This window comes from Phaenicophaeus curvirostris, chromosome 27 (assembly GCF_032191515.1).
Source record: "Phaenicophaeus curvirostris isolate KB17595 chromosome 27, BPBGC_Pcur_1.0, whole genome shotgun sequence".
Taxonomy (NCBI): domain Eukaryota; kingdom Metazoa; phylum Chordata; class Aves; order Cuculiformes; family Cuculidae; genus Phaenicophaeus; species Phaenicophaeus curvirostris.
Window position 1 is genome coordinate 5,024,204 of NC_091418.1, and position 20,820 is coordinate 5,045,023.

Sequence of the window (20,820 nt, forward strand, 5' to 3'; positions counted from 1 at the left end):
AATTTTTCACAGAAAGGGTCATTGGGCAGTGGCAGAGGCTGCCCAGGGAGGGGGTTGAGTCCCCTTCCCTGGAGGGGTTTAAGGGACGGGTGGACGAGGTGCTGAGGGACATGGGTTAGTGATGGATGGGAATGGTTGGACTCGATGATCCGGTGGGTCTTTTCTAACCTGGTGATTCTGTGATTCTATGACTGTCCTCATGCTGCCTTTCCCAGTCCTTGGTAGCAGTGCAAGTGTTTCTACCTTCCTAGTCCTGATGCAGCAGTGAGGACAGCTTTCCAGCCTGCCCTGGAGGCAACATCCCAGGGCTGCATGACAGTCTTCGGTCTTTGGCTGCGCTTAATGGCTCAAAGGGCTCCCACAAGCTCTTCTTCATAGCACAGGGACTGACTGACTGCCCGCCGTGCTGAGAGCAACCAGCTAACAGGTTGCATTGCTTTGGTTTGGTGGACTAGTGAGTGCAGAACCAGATTAAACAGAATATTTAGGCTTCCTACTTTCCAGTGAAGTCTGTAGGAGTTGGGACCAAATCCTCTTACTGAATCCAGCCTTCAAGGGCTACTAAAACCAAGTGCTTGGTGCATATATCTAACAGAAGTCTGTCCCTCTTAGGCACAGCATGAAGTCAGCACATTTAAACATATGTTTACAGTTAAATCCATTTACTGTTGTGATAATAAGCATGCAGGCTACCTACCCCCCTCTCCCTATAAATCAACAGTGCAGTAATAAGTCAGCCACAGAGCATAAGCACATTTATTAGATGCACCCGGTACCTCATTCATCACACCTGGATGCCAGCAGCCAGAGCTCCTGAGGGTCCATGAGGGTCAGGGTTGTTATTCCAGGTTAGCTTTCTGGAACAGCTAATGCATACTGCAAATGCCAGGGCAGTCAGGGGAGAGAGTAGGAAATAAAATCTTAAACAAATATAAGAAAATGGGGGGAAAAAACAAGCTGAACCCAAACCAAACACAACAAAAATGCCCCTTAGTGCATAGCAGCATTTTTTGTAGAACCCTCAGAAATAAGCCCTGTATGCACTGCAATGCCAACAAACTGCTTTCTGTTTGTTTGGGAGCCACTTTATGTTTGCTTTGATGTCTAAGGATGTTTGAGGATGTCTAAGATTAAAGAGGGGGCTTAAAATCTCAGGTTCTGTCTTAGCTCTGTCTCTTTGCGTGATTGCGTACACGCTTCCTGGGGCAACTTTAGAGGAGCTCGGTCATAGGCAGCAATCTCAGTCGGCAATAGCAGAAAGGCTCTGGGGGATGAATCATTTCCTCTGTGGTGTGACCGGCACTGGAGTGTTCATCCCTGTTCCCTGGCTTTTGAAGGAATGTGCATGCAATCAGTTGACGCTAACCTTTTTCTTAGATAGGATCTTCTAAGGGGTTGACTGCGTGCCTTAGAGGAGCATCTTCCTTTGTGTGACAGCTCATATCCTGGTGTCTGGGGGTAGATTTAAGGAAATAGCCTATGTGGTTTGCCGGATCGGGCTCTGCCGTCCTCCCATCTTCTCTCAAGCAGTACTTGGTTTCCAAGAGGTGGACCAGGTTTCTGCCTTGTGACAGGAGGATTCCCCCAGTCACAGTCTGGCTTTTTTTAGGAAAAAATTCTTTACAGAAAGGGTCATTGGGCACTGGCAGAGGCTGCCCAGGGAGGTGGTTGAGTCACCTTCCCTGGAGGGGTTTAAGGCACGGGTGGATGAGATGCTAAGGAGAATGGCTTAGTGTTTGATAGGAATGGTTGAACTCAATGATCCGGTGGGTCTCTTCCAACCTGGTTATTCTATGATTCTATGATTCTCACATTCTCACAGTCCGTAACCGCTCAATAGTAACTTCTGAATGAAAGCATGTATATATACACCCCCATACATATACACACCAACACCCCTGTGTATGAGGAAATGCCTCTGACATGTCCTGTTTCAGATGTCTTTGTCTTTTACAACCCCTTCCAGAAGCTGTTTTCCATTGTAATTCAACTACCCGCAATACTTGCAGCGTTTTCTTGTCCTTGATGGACTCTGGCAGGGAAAAGGAGGCTTCAAGGCACAGCTGCCTTCCTTTCTCTACCAGCTTACTTGTTTCAAAGTCTACGTGGTCACGCTTTAACTTGTCAAATGTGCAGCATGGAAAGGTCATTTAAAGAGCCTGCTCTTTTTCATATTATTTTTTCTTGATAGAATAGTGAGACGTTTCAAAGCAATGACTCCAAACATCATCTGGCTCTTCAAGAAGCAAGTGGCCAATGTTTCCCATGTCGTGTTCTTAACCATTCAGGTGCAATGGAGTTTTAGGCTGTTGATCTCACTATGGATACAAGCACCACACTTGTATCAGAAACAGTGTGACCAGCAGGACCAGGGAAGTGATTGTGTCCCTACACTCAGTATTGGTGAGGCTGCACCTCAAATTCTGGGTTCAGTTTTGGGCCCCTCACACCAAGAAGGACATCGAGATGCTGGTGAACGTCCAGAGAAGGGGAACAGAGCTGGTGAAAGGGCTGGAGAACAAGTCTTAGTGAGAGGTGACTGAGAGAACTGGAGTTGTTTAGCCTGGAGAAAAGGAGGCTGAGGGGAGACCTCATCACTGTCTACAACTGCCTGAAAGGAGGTTGTAGAGAGGTGGGTGCTGGCTTCTTCTCCCAAGTGACAGGCTATAGGATGAAAGGAAATGACCTCGAGTTGCACCAGGGCAGGTTCAGTTTAGACATCAGGAAAAATTTCTTCGCCAAAAGGGTTTTCAGGCACTGGAATGAGGACCCAGGGAGGTGATGGAGTCCCCATCCCTGGAGGGTTTCAAAAGGCAGGTAGATGAAGTGCTCAGGGATCTGATTTAGTTGAGGGCAGGTATGATTGGACTCAATGTTCTCAAAGATCTTTTCCAACCAAATAATTCTATGATTCTATTCTATGATTCACAATCCATATGGGAAAGCAGTCCTGAGTTCAGGTAACTGCGTGCGTTTAAGGGCTACACATTCCTTGTTTCCATAGATATCTTTTAAGGAAAAATCACTAGTTTAGTGTTAAAATTCTGGGGGGTTGTCTTTAAAATGAAAGTTGTTTTCTTGGTCTGAATTGACGTCCTTTATTCAATGTGTTAAGCACAGCTCATTGAATTATTCCATGGCTCAGTGTTTCCATGAGCATTTCTCTTGCTCTTCCAAATTCTTACTAAAAAAAAATAATGGAATGAAAACAGACCTTACAAACGCTTCATCCCTTTTTAACCAGCCATACGGCTGGGAGGGAGATTTCAAAATGTCAGTGGAACTTTTGCAAATTATTTTAGCAGGCGTAGTTTGCTCCTTGTTTATTTTTCAGCTTGAGTAAGTGGTAGTTTCTATCAAAGCATGGTTCTAGATGTACAACACCATAGGTATTACAGAGAATGGTAGCTAAATTCTAGCAGAAACTGGTGAAATAAAGATAAAACAAAGCAAAAACAGAATTCCAGCCACTTTGGATGATTATATCATGTCTGTATGATTTGTCCTAGTCTGACTTGCCAGGGTTCCCTCAAAGCCGGGCTGGGAGAAGTGGCAGCGCAGGCAGAGTAGATGAGGTTGTGGTTCCTGGTTAAGGGTCCCAGTTTTACACTCAGTGGCTATGGCTGGGCCCAGAAAATCCACTTCATATTTGTCTGGAATATTTTGACGTTAAGCCAACGAGGGTGGTTTTTGAGGGGGTGGCACTGCTCTGGTTTGGATCTCAGAGGAACGCTCATTCCTGCGGGCTTGCCAGGCAGCATCGGCGCTGGCCGGAGGTGTTACCTGGGGGAGAAATGCCAGATTTGGCAAATCAAGCCCTGCAAAGTCCTCCAGACTGTTTTGCTGCTGCAGTGCCCAGGATACCAGTTGCCCACAGAGAAACTGATATGTAGGGTGGTGGAGACTGATCTTTACAGACTGTCTTGGGGAAAAAGAGAAAAGTAAAAATAAATTCCGTTTTAAAAAAAAATATCCTCAGAAGAAAACAGCTTTAAAAACCCACTTTAATTAGCTTCATATTTTTGCAAATTGGTTTAAAATATTCTTAATGACAAAGTACTTGTTTCAGTATGGGGCAAAGGGGCAGATCAGACATAACCCCCCTTACTTCTACAATTTCATGGCAGCAAAGAATCAGGTTTGCGTTTTCTAAAGCGTTGAATACCAGCAGGTTCCATTTTTCAGATGATGGATGTGGCTTTGCACTGTCTGTCTGGAGGAGCAGCACCAAACTTACAGCTCTTTCTTCTCAAATGAGCTTTTATTTTGTTTTGGGTCCAAGTTCCATTTCCAGAGCTGTCTTGGGTGAATTCTTCGCCTGTGTGGACCACCTCTCTTTTGTTTCCAAGTGTTAAAGATCAGGTTGTCTTGGTCCAAGCTCTCCAGAAATCTCTTCTACACCAGAAGGGAGGTTGGAAAATGCTCTCAACCTGATTGCATTTTTCCATGGCTCTTCCCATTATGGTTTGATATATATGGGAGATAATCTGGCCATTGAATTACAATGACTTAAGCAGGCACCCAGTTTTCTCATTCTATGGGTCAGTCTGCTCTTGAATGGGTCCTTGATCTGGCATGTTGATCTTGACACTTGGATGGAGTTTTTTACTCTTAAATCAAGGACATCCTGAACAGCCTTATGTCAGGCTGCCAGCTTGCTTGTCTTGGAACGGGATGATGCTGGGGAGGAGTGATACAGAGAAGCTGGTATCCCTCAGGGGGCCAAGAACATCTGGTTTGGATTAGATTTCAGCAACAAGAAATAGTGTACGTTGGGTTTTGATTGCCATTTTGAGCTGGCTTGTGCAGCAGTTTGCATTGTTAATCGAAACCAGGGAATTGCAAATGCCTTTCTAGATGGAGGAAGTGTCCCATCTAGAGAGAAGGACCTTCCAGAGTGAAGGGCTTTGGCTGTGGAAAACCGCTGTGTTATGGTGATGTGCATACTCAAATCTCCTTGAACAGCAGAATGACCCTGACTCAGCACTGCTGGGAAGAGCAGGCTGACCCGAGCCTTGGGTCCACGGGGATCTTGGTTTGAGTTCTCTGTTTGGAGTAAACTTTAATTCTAAACGTTGCTTTCAAGTGTATGCTGCAAGAGGGGAGAAGAGTTGCAAAGAAAGGAGAACACTGAAACCACAATGAAAAGTTGTGGCACGTTTGGATGTACAAGGAGGGAGGAAAACGACATTTCATCTGAAAATCATTTTCTATGATTCTAAAACCAACGGGGGAACGGCCGTGGCCCTCGCGAGAGGTACCTGCCTGCAGGCAGGGTGCACGGGAGAGGATCTGTGTGGAGAGGGGAGTTGTGTGTTTGCAGCGCTCACGCGCTTTCTGTGTTTCTCTTCCAGTCGGATGGGACCATCTTGGCTCTTGCTTTGCTGATCCTCTTCCTCCTGCTGGCCTTGGTTCTGCTCTGGTGGTTCTGGCCACTTTGCTGCACGGTGGTAAGTGGCAGAAATCACTCGCACAAAACAGCGATTCAGTGTTGTGGGAATGTAAGAAATGAGTGGGGAGGAGGCAAAGTTTTCCAGTAAGAAAGGGCATAGGACTGGTCATCGAACAAGACGGCATTTCTTCAATTGCTGGCACTGGGGTTTGTTTCTATTTCATCTGCCTTTGGATTATACCCATGAAATAGGAATATCGCCAACATAACAGACCTCATAGGAGCTTTTGGTCTTATTTATTGGTCACAGAATAGAAATGGTTTGCAGAAACATATTAGTTGCCAGGCCCTACTAGGAAGGAATGGCTTTTCTGGATTCCCTATTCCTTGTGTCAGTATCCCACTGCTGGAGGGCTCCTGTGGAAGAGCAGGCGTGCTGATCTCAGGCTGGAATCCTTGTTCTGCATCAGATACAAGGGAAAGACTTTTCTACGTATGAATTTTTTTGCAAGACTAACTCTTTTCCCAGCTCACCATGTCTGAATAGCACTTTGAAATACCCAAATGACAGCTTCAGTAGAAGTAAGGTTATGCTTCTCTGAGCAATGCATTTCCTCCATGGTTTTTCACAAGCTGCCCTGTGGAGATAAAGCAGAGTTCAGCGCTCAAAAAAGGCAGAGAGAAATCAGCATAAAACTGGAGAGAAGGAAGGTGTCAAGGGAGGAAAGAAGGAAATCCCAGGGTGTGAGACAAGCTTTTCTCTCACACATGACCCTGCTCTTTGTCTCCAAGGACGTGTTGTACCCCTGTACATCTCTGCTGCTCATCCCCTAGGGCTGCTTTTTCCAATGAATATCAAAGCAAAGGCTGATTTTGTAGAACACACAATACAGTGAAGCGCTGCTCTTGCTTTGGGTCTTGTTTGTGCTGCAAACATAGAACAGGAATTAGGGATGTACAAATGTCAGCAGAATTGGAGTCTGATTTTGGTGACTGGCTGCGTGTTTCAATGTTTCTTTTAAAAATGCCCAAACTGGCCACAGTTTCTGGGTCACTATTGTCATTCCTGATTTTAAATCACTTACCCGTTGTTGTAAAGTTACATTGTGCTATACCAAACCTACAATCCAGTGCTGAGAGCTTTGGAGCCACAAACAGCACAGGAGCAGTGACATCTGAGGGGGAGTCTTTGTAGTGAGATCTATTTCTCTATCCAGAACAAGGATGGATATCTCACAGAAAAAAATCTTAGTTGTCGATTTCTGTTTCTGGCTGGAAATGCTAGAGGTAAAACACTTCTTTTCATAGCAGTTTAGCACCTCTGTCTTGAGATGAACATCAAGAGGGAAATAATATTTTTTTTTTTTACTTTTAGAACAATCAGTTCTGCAGGTGAACAAAGGATTAGTGGAGTGGTAGATTGCTCAGAGCTACTGTTTAAGCTAGGTGACACGTTCCTAGAGAACATGGACCAGCTTCTGTGTTGGTAACATCTGCAGAGAAGTCAATGGAGATGTGTCCTGTACAGGTATCTACACTGGGATTTGGTGGAGAATTGAGGTGATACAAGGAAAGGCTCTAAGTGATACTGTCATTTTAAGTTCTGTTACAGGAGAAAGGTGAAGCTGGTAGTGAAAAAGGCATAAAAACCTGAAGCAGGTTGTGGAGTAAAGGGAATATGGAGCTAGGCACAGCGAGGGCAGCATGGGTCTTCTGCAGTGGAATGGTATGAGGGGAGTGGGCACGTAACTGCCTTCTTGAAGTGTGAGAAATACAGTCCAGATCAGCAAAGTGGTGCAGCAGAGATAGGGAGGCTCTTGTCCACAAGAAACTATAAGCTTAATATTTTCCAGATTTAAATTCTGTTCTGAAAAAAAAACTGTTGTAGATAAAAGCATTTCCTCACCTTCTCTCCTCTTTTACCTCCCACATTCTCTCATAGTGAGATTTCCAAGCAGGAAGGATCTCGCTGATATTTTCCAAATGTAAGTCAAACACATCCCTCTGCTCCTGGACAGCCTTTCATTCCAGACCCTGGATGGAACCTCTTCCATCTCTCTGGGATGGCAATCCAGAGCGTTTGGCAGCAGATCAGCAGATCAGATGCCTCACTGCGTACCACGTACCCGAGGAGTCTGTACAATTAAAGCAAAATCACAGAGCAGTACCCAGCCTGCTCAGCTGAGGGCAGGGAGAAGGAGAGCCAAGCAGGGCTTATTTACTGGTTTGGTAACAGCACATTAAGGAATGCGGTGTTGTCAGAAGCACAAAGTGAATTAAGGGCAGAGGAACGGGCTTGCACAACAGACGAGAGGCAGGCAAGGAATAATCGCTGGTAATCAAACGACAGCCCCGGCGACACTGATGTGGATCGGAGCCCAGGGCATTTCAGAGGTGATTGAGTAAGTGTCTGGGGGAAAAGAAAAAAACAAAACCTTTTTACCTTACCAAGTATAAATTTGTTTCTGAGTGACAAGCACATTTCTAAACCCTGAAATTCCTCTTGGCATGCTTTTTAATTAAAGAGGAATCATTATTATCCAGCAGTTCTTCAGGAAAGACACCAAGCCAGCTTCATCCCTGGAGCAGATGGACTGAAGTCAATAGACTTACACTGGAGATTTATCTGGAACCCAGCATCTCCTTGGCATGCATCCATAAAGAAATGCTGTTTCCAAGTGAATCCAAGTTTATTGGTCTCAGAAGTATTCTGGGATGAAGTCTGGAATTTACCACTCAGTTTACAGTAGATGCAATTGTTGCTTAGTGGATCGGAACAATAATTAGGTCTTTGCTCTGCCCGATACCAGCACAAACAAAATTTCCCTTGAAATTTTGGGGGATATTATGAATGCGTGCGAGCCAGGTGCTGACCTTTCGAGAGGTTCCAAGGATGTTTATTCAACAACAACAGAAACAAAGAAGGACAATTCTGCTAAGCTGACCTCCCCAACATCGTTTAGAAGAACGATGGCAAATACAAAGGCTTTTCCTAAGCAAGGCACATCCGCAGAGCAGCGCCTGCCAGATCCTGGTCTCGCTGATGTTAGCAGGGGTTTTGCTGTTGTCATCCCATTCCTTCTTTTTCCTGAACACAGTGTAACCTGAAGAAGTCCCAGTGATCCCGGTCAGTTTGCTGAAGAAACAGTTTCAGAGGAGGCTACAAAGATGACCAGAGGGCTGGAGCACCACTACTATGAGAACAGGCTGAGAGAGTTTGGGTTGTTCAGCCTTGAGAAGAGGAGTCTCTAGGGAGACCTTATAGCAACCATCCAGTTCCTGAAGGGGCTCCAAGAAAGCTGGGAGGGACTGTTTACAAAGGCTTGTGGTGACAGGACAAGGGGCAATGGGTGTAAACTGGAGAGGGGCAGATTTAGACTGGACATGAGGAAGAATTTCTTCACTATGGGAGTGGTGAAGCACCAGAACAGGTTTCCCAGAGCAGTGGTGGCTGCCCCATCCCTGGAGGGGTTCAAGGCCAGGTTGGATGGGGCTTGGAGGCCCTGATCCAGTGGGAAGTGTCCCTGCCCATGGCAGGAGGTTGGAACTGGATGATCTTTAAGGTCTCTTCCAACCCAAATTATTCTATGAGTCTATGATCATAGTATAATTCTGTGTGCAAGAGGCTGTTTAGGTACTCGAGGGTGAACTTGTTCCACGTAGCAGGCTGCGAGTTATTATTGATGTAAACCAAATAGATCTTAATATAGACATAAGCCAAGTAGATAATAAGCCTCCAAAACTGCCTGAAGGATGATTTTGCAGGCACATTGTTAGATTGGCTTAGAGATGGAGTTGGATAATGTGGTTTGGATGTACAGTGAAGGCGTAATTAACTCAATCGTTGCAAGGCTCGTCTGTGCTGGGACAGTTTCCCTGTGCCGATACGCAGCACCACGCTGGGCAAGCGTCTCCCCTAGACATTTAAAACTGGCAAGTGGAGTGTTTGGGCCACGCTTTGCACCTGAACAAGATCGGCATGAAGGATGAAGCCTGACATAGCTGGAGTGGTGGCTGCAGTCAGCCTGCCCCGAGCCTTGGGCAATGCAGAGAGTGAAACACAGGGGATATGAGTGGAAACATCTCCCTGGTGCAACTGAGATGCTGAGACTCAAAGCATTTCCTCGCATGCTCATACATCACATCTCCACGCTGCTTTTTGAGTAAACATAATTCTTTGCCTCCTTTATATATCCATGCAGCATGACCTGAGCGGGCAGAGCACGAGAAGCTGGTCTGTGTTAATGGCCCATACATACACCACTCTGCTCAATTTTATACTGCAGCTTTTTTAAATACAGGAGTGTGGCTGGCATATAAATGAGGTGTTGGTATTTAAGCATCTAACACCAGTTTTAGCTTTAAAACTTCTTTCTGGAAGGAAGCATGGAAGAACCCAGCAATTTGTTTGGCTCTCAGTCTGTGCTGCAGCTGACCAGAAGTTTTGGAAAAATAAAAGCTGGATGGAGAAAATACAGAAAATATATATTAAAACCACATGAAAATCGTGGCTAAACTGGAGGAAGAGGAGGGGAGGAAATGCATAGACTCTACAGCAGCCCTGAGAAGTTATAAAATTACATGGTGTGTGTTGGCTCCTGAAGATAACTTGCAAGGGTCCACGTATTCCAATTCCCACCCAGTCCCATATGCACAAGACACAGTTTTTCTGCAGCTATGATGATTTTGGGAGAAGGGAGCACGGGACTATGAATAATCTGAAAACACTGAAACAAATTGAGAGGGAAAGAAAGAGAGAGAGAGAGAAGCATGCAGGCAGGAATTGCTTGTGGGCTCTGCTGTCCCTGCATTCAGACCTGAGCTAGAGGCAAGCACTTACTCTGCGTAATGTGGTACCATTTCACTGCATTTATTGGAACCTAATGTGCTGTGAAATGTCCAAGCTCTGAATCCATCCATGCTGCCACAAATGAGCTTCTCTGTTTATAGCACAGTCAATCCAAAACGTTTGGAGGTAGCGCTGTTGTTGTAGGTTTAAAGTAGTATAAATAACAGAGCCTGACTTTGCACTTGCTCTGCACAAAGAGCAGCGGGAGGATAGGGATTCATCACCCAGAGTGCCCACAGCAGTTCGTTGCTCCTCTCAGCCTCCTGTCAGTCAGATCAGCGTGTATTGTGGCATGGATATAATGCTCAATAACTGGCTGTCTTTATCAGGCTAGCAGGAATCCTGAGAACAGCATAGCGGAAACCTTTTACCTGGGCTAATACCGTCAGCTCTTCAGCAGCCCAGACAGAGAAGTGGGCTAGTAGAACAGCGTGTGTGCCAGGCACTGAGCTAGAGTGCTTTAATGTGCTGCTTTGATGTGTCATTACCAAAAAGCCAAAGCCAAATTCTCCGAAGTATCTATCATTTCTGGAGTGCTCAAACAGAAAAATCTTCATAGATTTCCCTTTTTGGAGAGTGCATTGCCCTCTAAAACTTAGGAAGGTACCCACCTACCTGTAGATGAGATGCCTGTTTGACAAACCATTTCACTTGCTAATGTATTTCTTTAAGGCCAGATCCAAAGGCCAATTATATTTATCTTGACCAGCTTCAGCACCCTTTGTTCCAGACCACAGCAGATACTTTAATGCAGCAGAGGCACTGTTGTTCTTTGCCCCAGTCCTGCATGGGAAGTAATTAACTCAATAAAAAATTATTTTTAACCTGGCCACCCCTCCCCTCTACCAAAGAAAGTTGGCTCAGCCCTGCCATGGAGAAACAACTTTAGGACATCATTTCACAGAACCAGGCAACTCACTAGCAGTTGGGGAGTGAGAGCAAGGGCTCCTGCATGGAGCTGAAAGTAGCTGTGATGTTTCCTTTTACTCTAGAAAATGAATTTCATTTACATCATCTCCCAAGAAAAGTGGGTCAGGCGCTTGGAGCAAACCCCACTTATTCTGGCCTTGGTTATCGGTGTGAGCGCAGTGGCCGAGGAAAAGGAGTGACCTTTGCAGATGCCACATTTTTGTCATTCCCTGGAGGACTGCGTGTCAGCCTCTCTCCATTGCAAATTGTTCCAAAGTTAATTAAACAGAGGGCTTTTCTTCCATCCATGGTGTGTCTTTCACGAGTGGATAGGTTTGATAGATGCTATGATCCGTAGTCTATGTGGTTTGCATGCATCAGCTTGAAGTCTTAGGTGTGAGACAACCTTGTCTTCTAGTTTTAATGAGTTAGAAGTGAGATTCCTGGATCTGCTTCCAGGCTGACAAGAGAGGATAACTCAAAAGCATGAGTTGGCTTTCCTATCAGACTTCATTTCCTCTTGCTTATATGTCTGGGAAGAAGAATATATTGTGTTGCAGATAAAGAAATAGGGACAGGCTCTGCTTGTGTTAGAAACTTTGAAGGGTAGACCAAATTCATGGTTGGGCTCAATGCTCCAGTGGGTCTTTTCCAACTTGGTGATTCTATGATTCTATGAATCTCTGAGGATTTAGTGGGCACTTAGAAGACGTGGTTGATGTGAAACAAAAAGAAAGGAAATGTTCCTTCACTCAATTCATAACTAAAGTACGAAACTGTCACAGGGCTTAGAGGAGGTCAAAATCATGAATGTGTAATGGGGGGAAAAAAAAGATGGATCAGATGGGTCACAGTTAATGCTGTAAAAGCCCTGCTTGTCAGGGCAGCAGAAATACCTATTCTGCACTTTCCAGAAAAGTGAAGGTAAAAAAGGACAAAAAAATCTGTTCAGTTAACTGCATGCTCCCTTCCCAAATTTTAGTCTGAATTAGAGGCAAAGCTCTTTATTTCTGATTTTGCACTGTTTTCTCATGTAGCCCTCATTTTAAATTATGATCTGCTTCATCTTAATGCAGATACACTTCACTGACAAGAAACATATTGCCCCTATTAATGATCTAAAACTCCAGGGACGTTTACCAAGGCTGTGCTTGCTGGACACTGTAAACTGGTGAAGCTTTCAGGTCACCCAAGATGGAAAACATCTTAGACACATTCCTGGAATATGCAGAATTTGGACTGAACCTGTGGTCTCTAATGCCTGAATGGCTACAGAAATTTCAGGGCAACAGGAACTCAGACCTTTCTAATGCTTTAAAATGTCTAGGAGGTGTCTAAGAGCATTCCTGTGTGTTTACACTGGGTAATGCTTCAGAAAGAGCTGTGTCTCCATGCATCTCTGACATCAGGGTCAGCTAGCAGAGACGTGTAAGTCACATGGAGGTGGAGATCTGTGAAGAAAGGCAACATAAAGGCAAAGAATTACCTTACTGTCCTGAATTTTCACAGTTAAGTGTGTAGAAAAGGCTGGCAACTCCTCTCAAGGTTCTTCCCTCTGCCAAGAAAAGCCAATGGCCACCTCTCCATCCCACAGGCTTTTACTGCTTGAAACAAAAGACCACATTGTAAGGTTTTTATAGCATGATGGTGATGTAGAAACTCTCAGGTCTTCCTCACCTGCTGAGCAAATAGGGACAGGAGATACGGTTGCAGCAGCAATAGCAGGAATGGTTTGGGGTTATCAAAACAGTTGCAGCGCACATGAACAAACACTGCAGCCTTGCCAAGCTAAACTAGCCTAAGCATTTAAGCGTTTTGTTTGGCCACGCGTGCTCCCAGCTGATTGTGTCCAGCAGGTCCATGTGTGTCATCTGGCGAGGCAGAGGGAGGAGAGGTGCAGCCCAGAGCAGAACGTGGTGGACTCGAGCTTTCTGTGCCAGTGTGGGCTGTGTCCTCACTGGCTTCCCTGCAATGGCATTTTCTTTCTTGCATTTGAGTAATTGTTTCTATTTGTGCAAAAGGAGCAGGTGTCAAGCACTGCCTTTCAGCTCTTGGAATCTGTTATCCATGTCCTTTGCTTTGCTCACTTGTATGGGAAGGCACAAAGATCCCTTTTGCTTCACTGCCTCCAGTACCCCAGAATGTGGGTCTTGTGCATATGCAGCTGTAACTATAAGAATCCAAAAGATTTCTACTTTTTGTGGACCAAAACCCTTTCCAGATCTGGGCAGTGAGACAGAAAATGTAGTTTTTGTAAAGCCTGAACTTTGAAAGTTCATACAGCCTCAAAAGCAGAGAAGACTGAACTCTCCCTATCTCTAGACTTGTCCAGACTGACCAATCTACGATGTTGCTAATTTATGGGGTGTTCAGTTTTTCTTAGCAAAGTATTTTAAAAGGGAAGGAATCTGGGTTTTTTTCCTTTGGACAGTGATAGAAAAAACTTGATCTGTTTATAGAAATCATTCAGTTTGCATGTATGGGTGTGCAGATGTTATGAAAAGGAATGCAAATGCATGAAAAACACAGCCATCTCTCCATTTCCAAGTCTGTAACCTCCAGTTTCTAGTGATACTGGCTGAGAAGTTGTGTTTGAATGCTTAGCTGGACCAAATATGTTGGACAGATTGTCCTGGTGTTTCATGCCAATGCAAATGCAAGAAACTCCACTGAAACCCATCATGTTCCACGAATAATGTTAGAGGAAGGAATAAGGCCACTTCCAGCAGGTGTCTTTTGGACCAGATACCTGAAATTTCTCAGCATCCAAAGGCTTTGGATTAATGAGTTTGGTTTAAAAGTAGGTCTGTTGACAAGTGTCCCCTCTCACACTGACCAAAATGTATCTGAAAACATGGTTAGAGGAGTCTTCTGTGCCAACTGTATTGTGGTCCACAGGTCAAGGGAGGTCATTCTTGCCCTCTACCCTGCTCTTGTGATACTCCACCCGGAGTCCTGTGACCAGTTCTGAAATCCCCAACATAAGAAAGACATGGAATTATTGGAACGGGTCCAGAGGAGGCCACGAAGATGATCCAAGGGCTGGAGCATCTCTGCTATGAGGACAGGCTAAGAGGGTTGGGGTTGTTCAGTTTGGAGAAGAGAAGGTTCCGAGGAGACCTTAGAGTGACCTTCGAGTACTTGAAGGGGCTACAAGAAAGCTGAGGAAGGACTGTTTACAAAGGCTTGTAGGATGAGGAGCAATGGGTGTAAACTGGAGATGGGCAGATTTAGACTGGACGTGAGGAGGAATTTCTTCACTATGAAGGTGGTGAGATGCTGGAACAGGGTGCCCAGAGCAGGGGTGGCTGCCCCATCCCTGGAGGTGTTCAAGGCCAGGTTGGAAGGGGCTTGGAGCAGGGAGGCTGGAACTGAATAGGTTTTAATGTCCCTTTCAATCCAAACCATTCCATGATTCTAATATTTTGGTGCTTTGTACACACTGTGTCAGTGTTGTCCAGAGCTATAGAAGAGATTATGCTGTTTCCATCTTAAATGAAGGAACAGCACTTTGAGCGAACCTTACTGATACCCATGTTCCCACAGAGTAATATTCTGATGCAGACAGCTTTTCATCCACTTTTCATCGCTTGCTTTGCATCAGGGAAAGAGCTGGTATCCCCAGAGCTGCAAGAACAAGCTAGAAGTCGCATGGTAGACAGGAGATAGATGCTCTCTCAGATATTCACCAGCTCTGCTGGTCAGATGGAGTTCCTCTGGGTGCTCTGGAGCTCCTCTGGATGTTTTACATCCACAGCCTGACCCATGATTCTGCTGCACCAGAATGAGCAATGTTGTGAGCAGGGCAGCCAGTGCACCTACCAGGCTTCTCAAATGTCATTTCACGCTTCCACATGTGTTTTGTGCTTCCATGCATGTAAGCAAAAATTCAATTTGGATTCCTAAAGCGTGAAAATTCTTTTATGGGGAATCCCCAAGGGCTCTTAAGCCACTGAAAAAAAAAAGCCCTGCTGCCCAGGAACAGGTAAGTGCAGAGTTCTACAACCAGCAGTGCTTGGGGCTGAGATGCAAAGGACGGAGCCAGCCCCATCTCCTCCCTAGCCAGAGGCACATGCTCTTCATTAAGGGCCACATTGCATGACTCGAGGTTTGTAGAGAAAAATAAAAACAGTGAGCTCATCAGAGCAGGAAAAACACGAGTGAGAGGAATTGTTGTAAATATTTATATCTTTGGGGCCTTTAATGTGATTGTCATTTCCCCTTCCTGCATTTAAACAGGCAAGTTGTTATTGTTTGGGACCGTGATTTTTTTTGTTAAGGGTAATTTTCAAACCTAGCCATCCGTACCCCATGCCCAGGCAGCCAATGCCTCTAATACTCAGACCACAGAGGAGCTGAGGGCACTCAGTGATATCTCCACAGGTGCTCAGCACCCTGACAGCGTCTGATTCATAGCCTGGTGTGTAAAGAAAGACTTTCCTCATCCTGATGCACTTAAATCTCCTGGAGAAAACCCATCCCTGGGGCAATGGCCTTGATGTGACTGGCTGGGTTGAGGCTGTTGACTGCATTGGATGGGTATTGGGGTGCATCTCGTGCAAGTGAGAGATGTTTGATGTGCTTGTAGGCAACCGCTTTCCCCTTGGAAGGCCCTCTGTTGCTCTTGGAGTAGAGGGCTGTGAGAAGAGCCAACTGCTTGCCGAGCCCGAGATGCAAACTTTTTGCATGAAATAATAGCTTCACGCCCACATAAACTTAAATTGTTTCTATGGAGAATATCCTGGACCAGTCTAAAACCTCACCCTGCTTGCTTTATTAGAAGCTCTGGGACGGCCTCAAATGTATATGTATTTATATATTTTTTTTAAAAAGTTTACAAGAGTGAGTTATATTAGCCTGATAATGTGAAAAGCATTTTCCATGAGAGAATGAGGTGGCACAGGCTTCTGGAATGAAATACAGGCCTGGGAGACAGAGACTGGGGGTTTATTGCTGCTTTGCTGTATCTGCAGGGCATTTTATTTCACCTTGGGGTTGCTTTCCAGTCTTTGCTCAAACTGTGAATTATTTGAGGCAAGACATGTACACATGTGCAGTGGCCAGAGAAAGGAGATTCTCCTTTTAGCATGGGTGTTCAGATGGAACAGGGGCTGCTGTCTGGTGCTTTGAGCTAGTGCTGACTATGGTTTCTACTGGGATGAGGAGGCTGGAGAATCAGAGATATGACTTATGACTCCGTAACGAGTAATATTTAATTAGGAACTGTTGAGATGGCAGGGCTTTGGGACACCTCCTGTTGCACCCTGTGATCACGCAGTGCTGTCACTAAGTTCAGAGGTGTTCACAATATCTCACTGTTTTCTTGTTTGGCTTTTTCTTAGAGGCATTTGAATTGTGCTGAAGAACAAAGTATGCATTCACTGTTCTGTTTCTCTTTGATCCTTCCAGATCATCAAAGAGCCGCCCCCACCTCCTGCAGAAGACAGTGAGGTGAGTAACAATGACAACCTGATTTCCTCAATGAGTAGGACAAGATTTTATTCATCTCTTGACAAGCGGTTGTAACTCTGTGGACCGATTAAACCTATGTGCTCAGCTCTGTAGCCTTAAAGCCAGTAGTGGTTTAACTAAATTAGGGTCTTTTTAGCTGATGACTGCCATGTGTGTTTCACTCTGCTCATTTTATTTTCTGCAGAATTAGAGATGTGGTGTTTGTTTATTAAAGAGTGACTGTAGATCTATGCATATGGTACTTCCATGGAGATGGTAGGAAAGGAGGACAGAGGCAGACAATGCTTCCACTTGGACAGAACAACACTATACAGTTAAGGTGTGATTCACAAAAAGGACAAGCCCTAAGTGTATGATCCTTGAATCCTGTGTTCAGTTCTGGCCCCTTACCACAAGAAGGATGTTGAGGCTCTGGAGCGAGTCCAGAGAAGAGCAACGAAGCTGGGGAAGGGGCTGGAGAACAAGGATTGCGAGGAGCGTCTGAGAGAGCTGGGGGTGCTCAGCCTGGAGAAGAGGAGGCTGAGGATCATTGCTCTCTGCAACTCCCTGAGAGGAGGTTGTGGAGAGGAGGGAGCTGGGCTCTTCTCCCACGGGACAGGGGACAGGATGAGAGAGAATGGCCTCAAGCTCAGGGGAGGTTCAGGCTGGACATTAGGAAAAAAATTTTCAGGGAAAGGGTCATTGGGCACTGTCCGAGGCTGCCCAGGGAGGGGGTTGAGTCCCCTTCCCTGGAGGGGTTTAAGGGACGGGTGGACGATGCACTGAGGGACATGGTTTAGTGATTGATGGGAATGGTTGGACTCAATGATCCAGTGGGTCTTTTCCAACCTGGTGATTCTATGATTCTAAACATATGCTTAGCTGCCTTCCTGGAATGGCACAGTAACGATTTTGATGGTTTAGCATAATATAACCACTTCTGGCCGCTAAGCAGCAGCTCCCGATGCTGAGCTCTTGGACTGCAGCAAGTGAAGGCAGCCCACAGTCTTTGCAATGGGTCTGAAGACAGCGGGCCAGATCCTGAGCAGTTGCAAAACTGTCGTGACATCATAGAATCACCAGGTTGGAAAAGACCCATTGGATCATCCAGTCCAACCATTGCTATCAAACACTAAACCATGTCCCTCAGCACGGAGACGTCCACCTGTCCCTTAAACACCTCCAGGGAAGGTGACTCAACCACCTCCTGCACCAGCCAGGGAAATCTTAATGGAGAGAAATAGTAAAGCAATCTTAAAATCTTCATCTTAATTGTGCTTACACTATTTGCATGGATTTAGCGACAAATGATTTAAAGCTATGTCACCATTACTTAATTAGCTGACTCTGTCCAGAAACACACCCAATTTTTCTTCTGCCTTTTTCTATATTCTGCTTTCAGCACACCAGGAGTCTCTTCTTTGCTTTAACTGTTTTGCACATGGGGTTTCATTGAAAAGTCACTGGGCTGTGCTCAGGGTGTGTTGATATCAATGGGAGTTTTTTCCATTGACTTCACTGGGGTTTGGATCAGTTCCTCTTACCCATGCGTGTAAGAGAAGGCTTAGATCTGTGCTCAGAGTGATTTGGTTGGTAAGTTGCTTTTTGCATCTGGGGACAAATTCATTGCCTGCTTCAGCTTGCAAGTGGAAAAAGCTTTCTGAAATGATCCTCTCTGTGGTCTCCGTGCAGCCTGGCCCAGTGAGTGTGCTCTGTGCCCATGCAGACCAGCACTCTTAAAGCTCAGTTGTCTGCAACACTTCTGAGGTGGAATCCAGCCTCGCTTCTGCTTGCACTGAGCATGGAGAAATAGTTAAGGGCAGCTGGAGTCAAAGACCAGTACTAGAACTTCTGTCTTGGTGGCACTCGTACCCTTCAAAACAAGCCTGAAGCAAAACTGCAAATCTGGACATTCCTGGACCAAAGGGAGATTTGCCTTTGGATCCAGGGCTCCCTGTGCCTCTACGTGTGGGCATCTGGCCTGTTTTCCTAAGTAGACATTTCTCTTCAGGCTGCATGAACTTTATTCACTTCTGTCCTCTGAATGAAAAGGAAAATATTACCCTAAAATCAAACATGCTCTGTTCTGCACCACGCACACCTCCAAGCCAAGGGTCTCGATTGCTGAAATTAATTAAAATACATCATTCTGGAATGCTGGCTTACTGGCCAAGGGCTGGAAGGGGAAATTACATCCCTGTGCTGAGAGGGGAGGCGTACTTCACATATAAGGAAGCTTCTTATCAAACCAGTACATGCTGTAAAAACAGTTGCTGCAAAATAGCTGCAGCAGACCAGTTATGGTTGCCTCAGGTTAAGTTTAGTTAAGCTGGTGTAAAGTGATTTCTGGAAATGTTATATCTTCTTTTGGCCCTGAATCTGACAGAGAGGAATGGTCTGTGTAGCATTTTGGATGTAAGATCCCTCATTCACCTGCCTGTTCCACAGCAACGTATTCTCCAGTCTCCTTTTATTTTAAACCACCCTGGTCTGGTCCTGGGGGGGAACATGGAGCAAACATGATTTGGTTTTACTATTTTGGGATCCTGAGGTGGAGGGCTTTGGTTACAACGATGAGCCAACATTGTAGGGACTAGCCTGCTGGTATAATTTCAATTGCATTTTCCACCAGAGCACATCCTCTAAGCTCAGTGCTTAATTATCCTGTAGACATCTTACACAAATAGCAGCCAAAGGTGTCTTAAAAAGGAAAATATAGTCTGTACTGATTTAGAAATTTATAGCATGGGAGCAGTGCTTAAAAATTAGTTAGGCTTGAAGCTGTGCCTTGTTCTATGCGTTTGGTCCCAGACAGAAGAGCTTCTCACTAGTGGAAGAAGAGCAGAAGCTCTGGAAAGATGCATTCAACTGGTCCTGCTTACTCTTGTAGAGCCTGGTCACAGAATGGGATTGGCAGGACTGGGATGCTTTCACAGAAGGATGAGCAGTCCAGATTTTCTACTTTGCTCAAAACAAATAGAGATGGAGTCAGTTTTCTGCAATCCAGTGTTTCTTGTGTTGCAGATAGCTTTCTCCCTCACAGAAAGCCCAGCAACTGCTCTTCTCCAGCCTGAAAAAGCGCTAATCCCTTAAGCAGCAGCATTACAGTTACAGTAAGATTTTTTTTTCTTCTTCTTCTCCTCCCAAAAATCTTGGCAAAAAAAAAGACAAGAGGAATTCTTGCATCAGCATATTTGGGAGCTGAGGCCCACATGTCTGTGCTGCAAGGAGAATGCATTAGACTGTGACAATGAAGGAAAGTAGCGCTGCTGTTAGACCCGCCAAAGGTTTTATTGAACTGTACTTTAAAGGCCTTCTGAGACACATTGGAGACATGCTTGGTGTTGGTGAAGGAAATCATTATTGGCTAGAAACGTCCAATTAATTCATTCAGAACTTGCAAATGTCATCAGTTTGTCGCTGTGCTCCTCAGACCATGCAAGGTACGGGAGGAGGTTAAGCCCAGATGAAGGACAGATGGTTTTACTTACAGCCAGGAAAGACCGAGTTAATACCAGTCGGAAGAGGTGAATGCCTTAAGGAGCCAGTGAGCACCTCTCTGGCCTCTGATTAGTCATTGATAGTGGACCAAAACTACTGTTCTTCTGCCTCCAGAGGAGAGAAAGACTTTTAGCCTTGTGGAAGGAAGACACAAGTGCCACCTTCAGGCTGGGCTCATTGGAACAACTCTTACTCAACTCAGACCAGAATGTTGCTATGAGCCTGAAGCTGGTTCTCACTGCATCAACCCATTTTCTACATCAAAAAAAAAACCCCATCCTACAGGGCTCTGGAGCATTCAACAATTTCCTCCTCGCTACCTGACCCAGGCCAGAGGTGTGGTGCTAGTCAGCCCCACAGAAGGTCAGACCCTGGCTGCAGTCCTGGAGTGAATGAACTGGAGCCCTCCAAAGTGTCCCTGAGAGTCCCACACTCTTCTCAATGTTTCCTTGCCCTGAAAACAGAGGCCAGAAAATGCTAAAATAGGCTGCTGTATCTTTATATTCTGTCACGGCAGCACTTTCACCCACGGAAGGGATTCAGGGACAAAACGTTCACTGAAATCTGGCAAAACCAGGCAAGGAGATCTACTAGATGACCAGATTGTGCCCTTTCGTCGTCACTCAGACCCATTTTTCCCCACGCTGCTTTATCACCCACAGTCACCCCCAGCGTGGCACCAGAGCCAAGCCACCAGCCAGCCCATAATTGGATAATT

The 20,820-nt window shown here is 45.4% G+C and overlaps 1 protein-coding gene across 2 annotated transcripts in view; it reads left to right on the plus strand.

Moving 5' to 3' along the window:
• The window catches only part of ANTXR1 (ANTXR cell adhesion molecule 1), a 108,127-nt gene that overhangs the window by 54,937 nt on the left and 32,370 nt on the right, over positions 1 to 20,820 (plus strand). For both annotated transcript variants that reach the window (XM_069877731.1, XM_069877730.1), the window contains 2 exons: positions 5,355 to 5,450; positions 16,560 to 16,601. In XM_069877731.1, the coding sequence (XP_069733832.1) occupies positions 5,355 to 5,450; positions 16,560 to 16,601 (138 nt within the window). The remainder of the gene's footprint in view (positions 1 to 5,354; positions 5,451 to 16,559; positions 16,602 to 20,820) is intronic.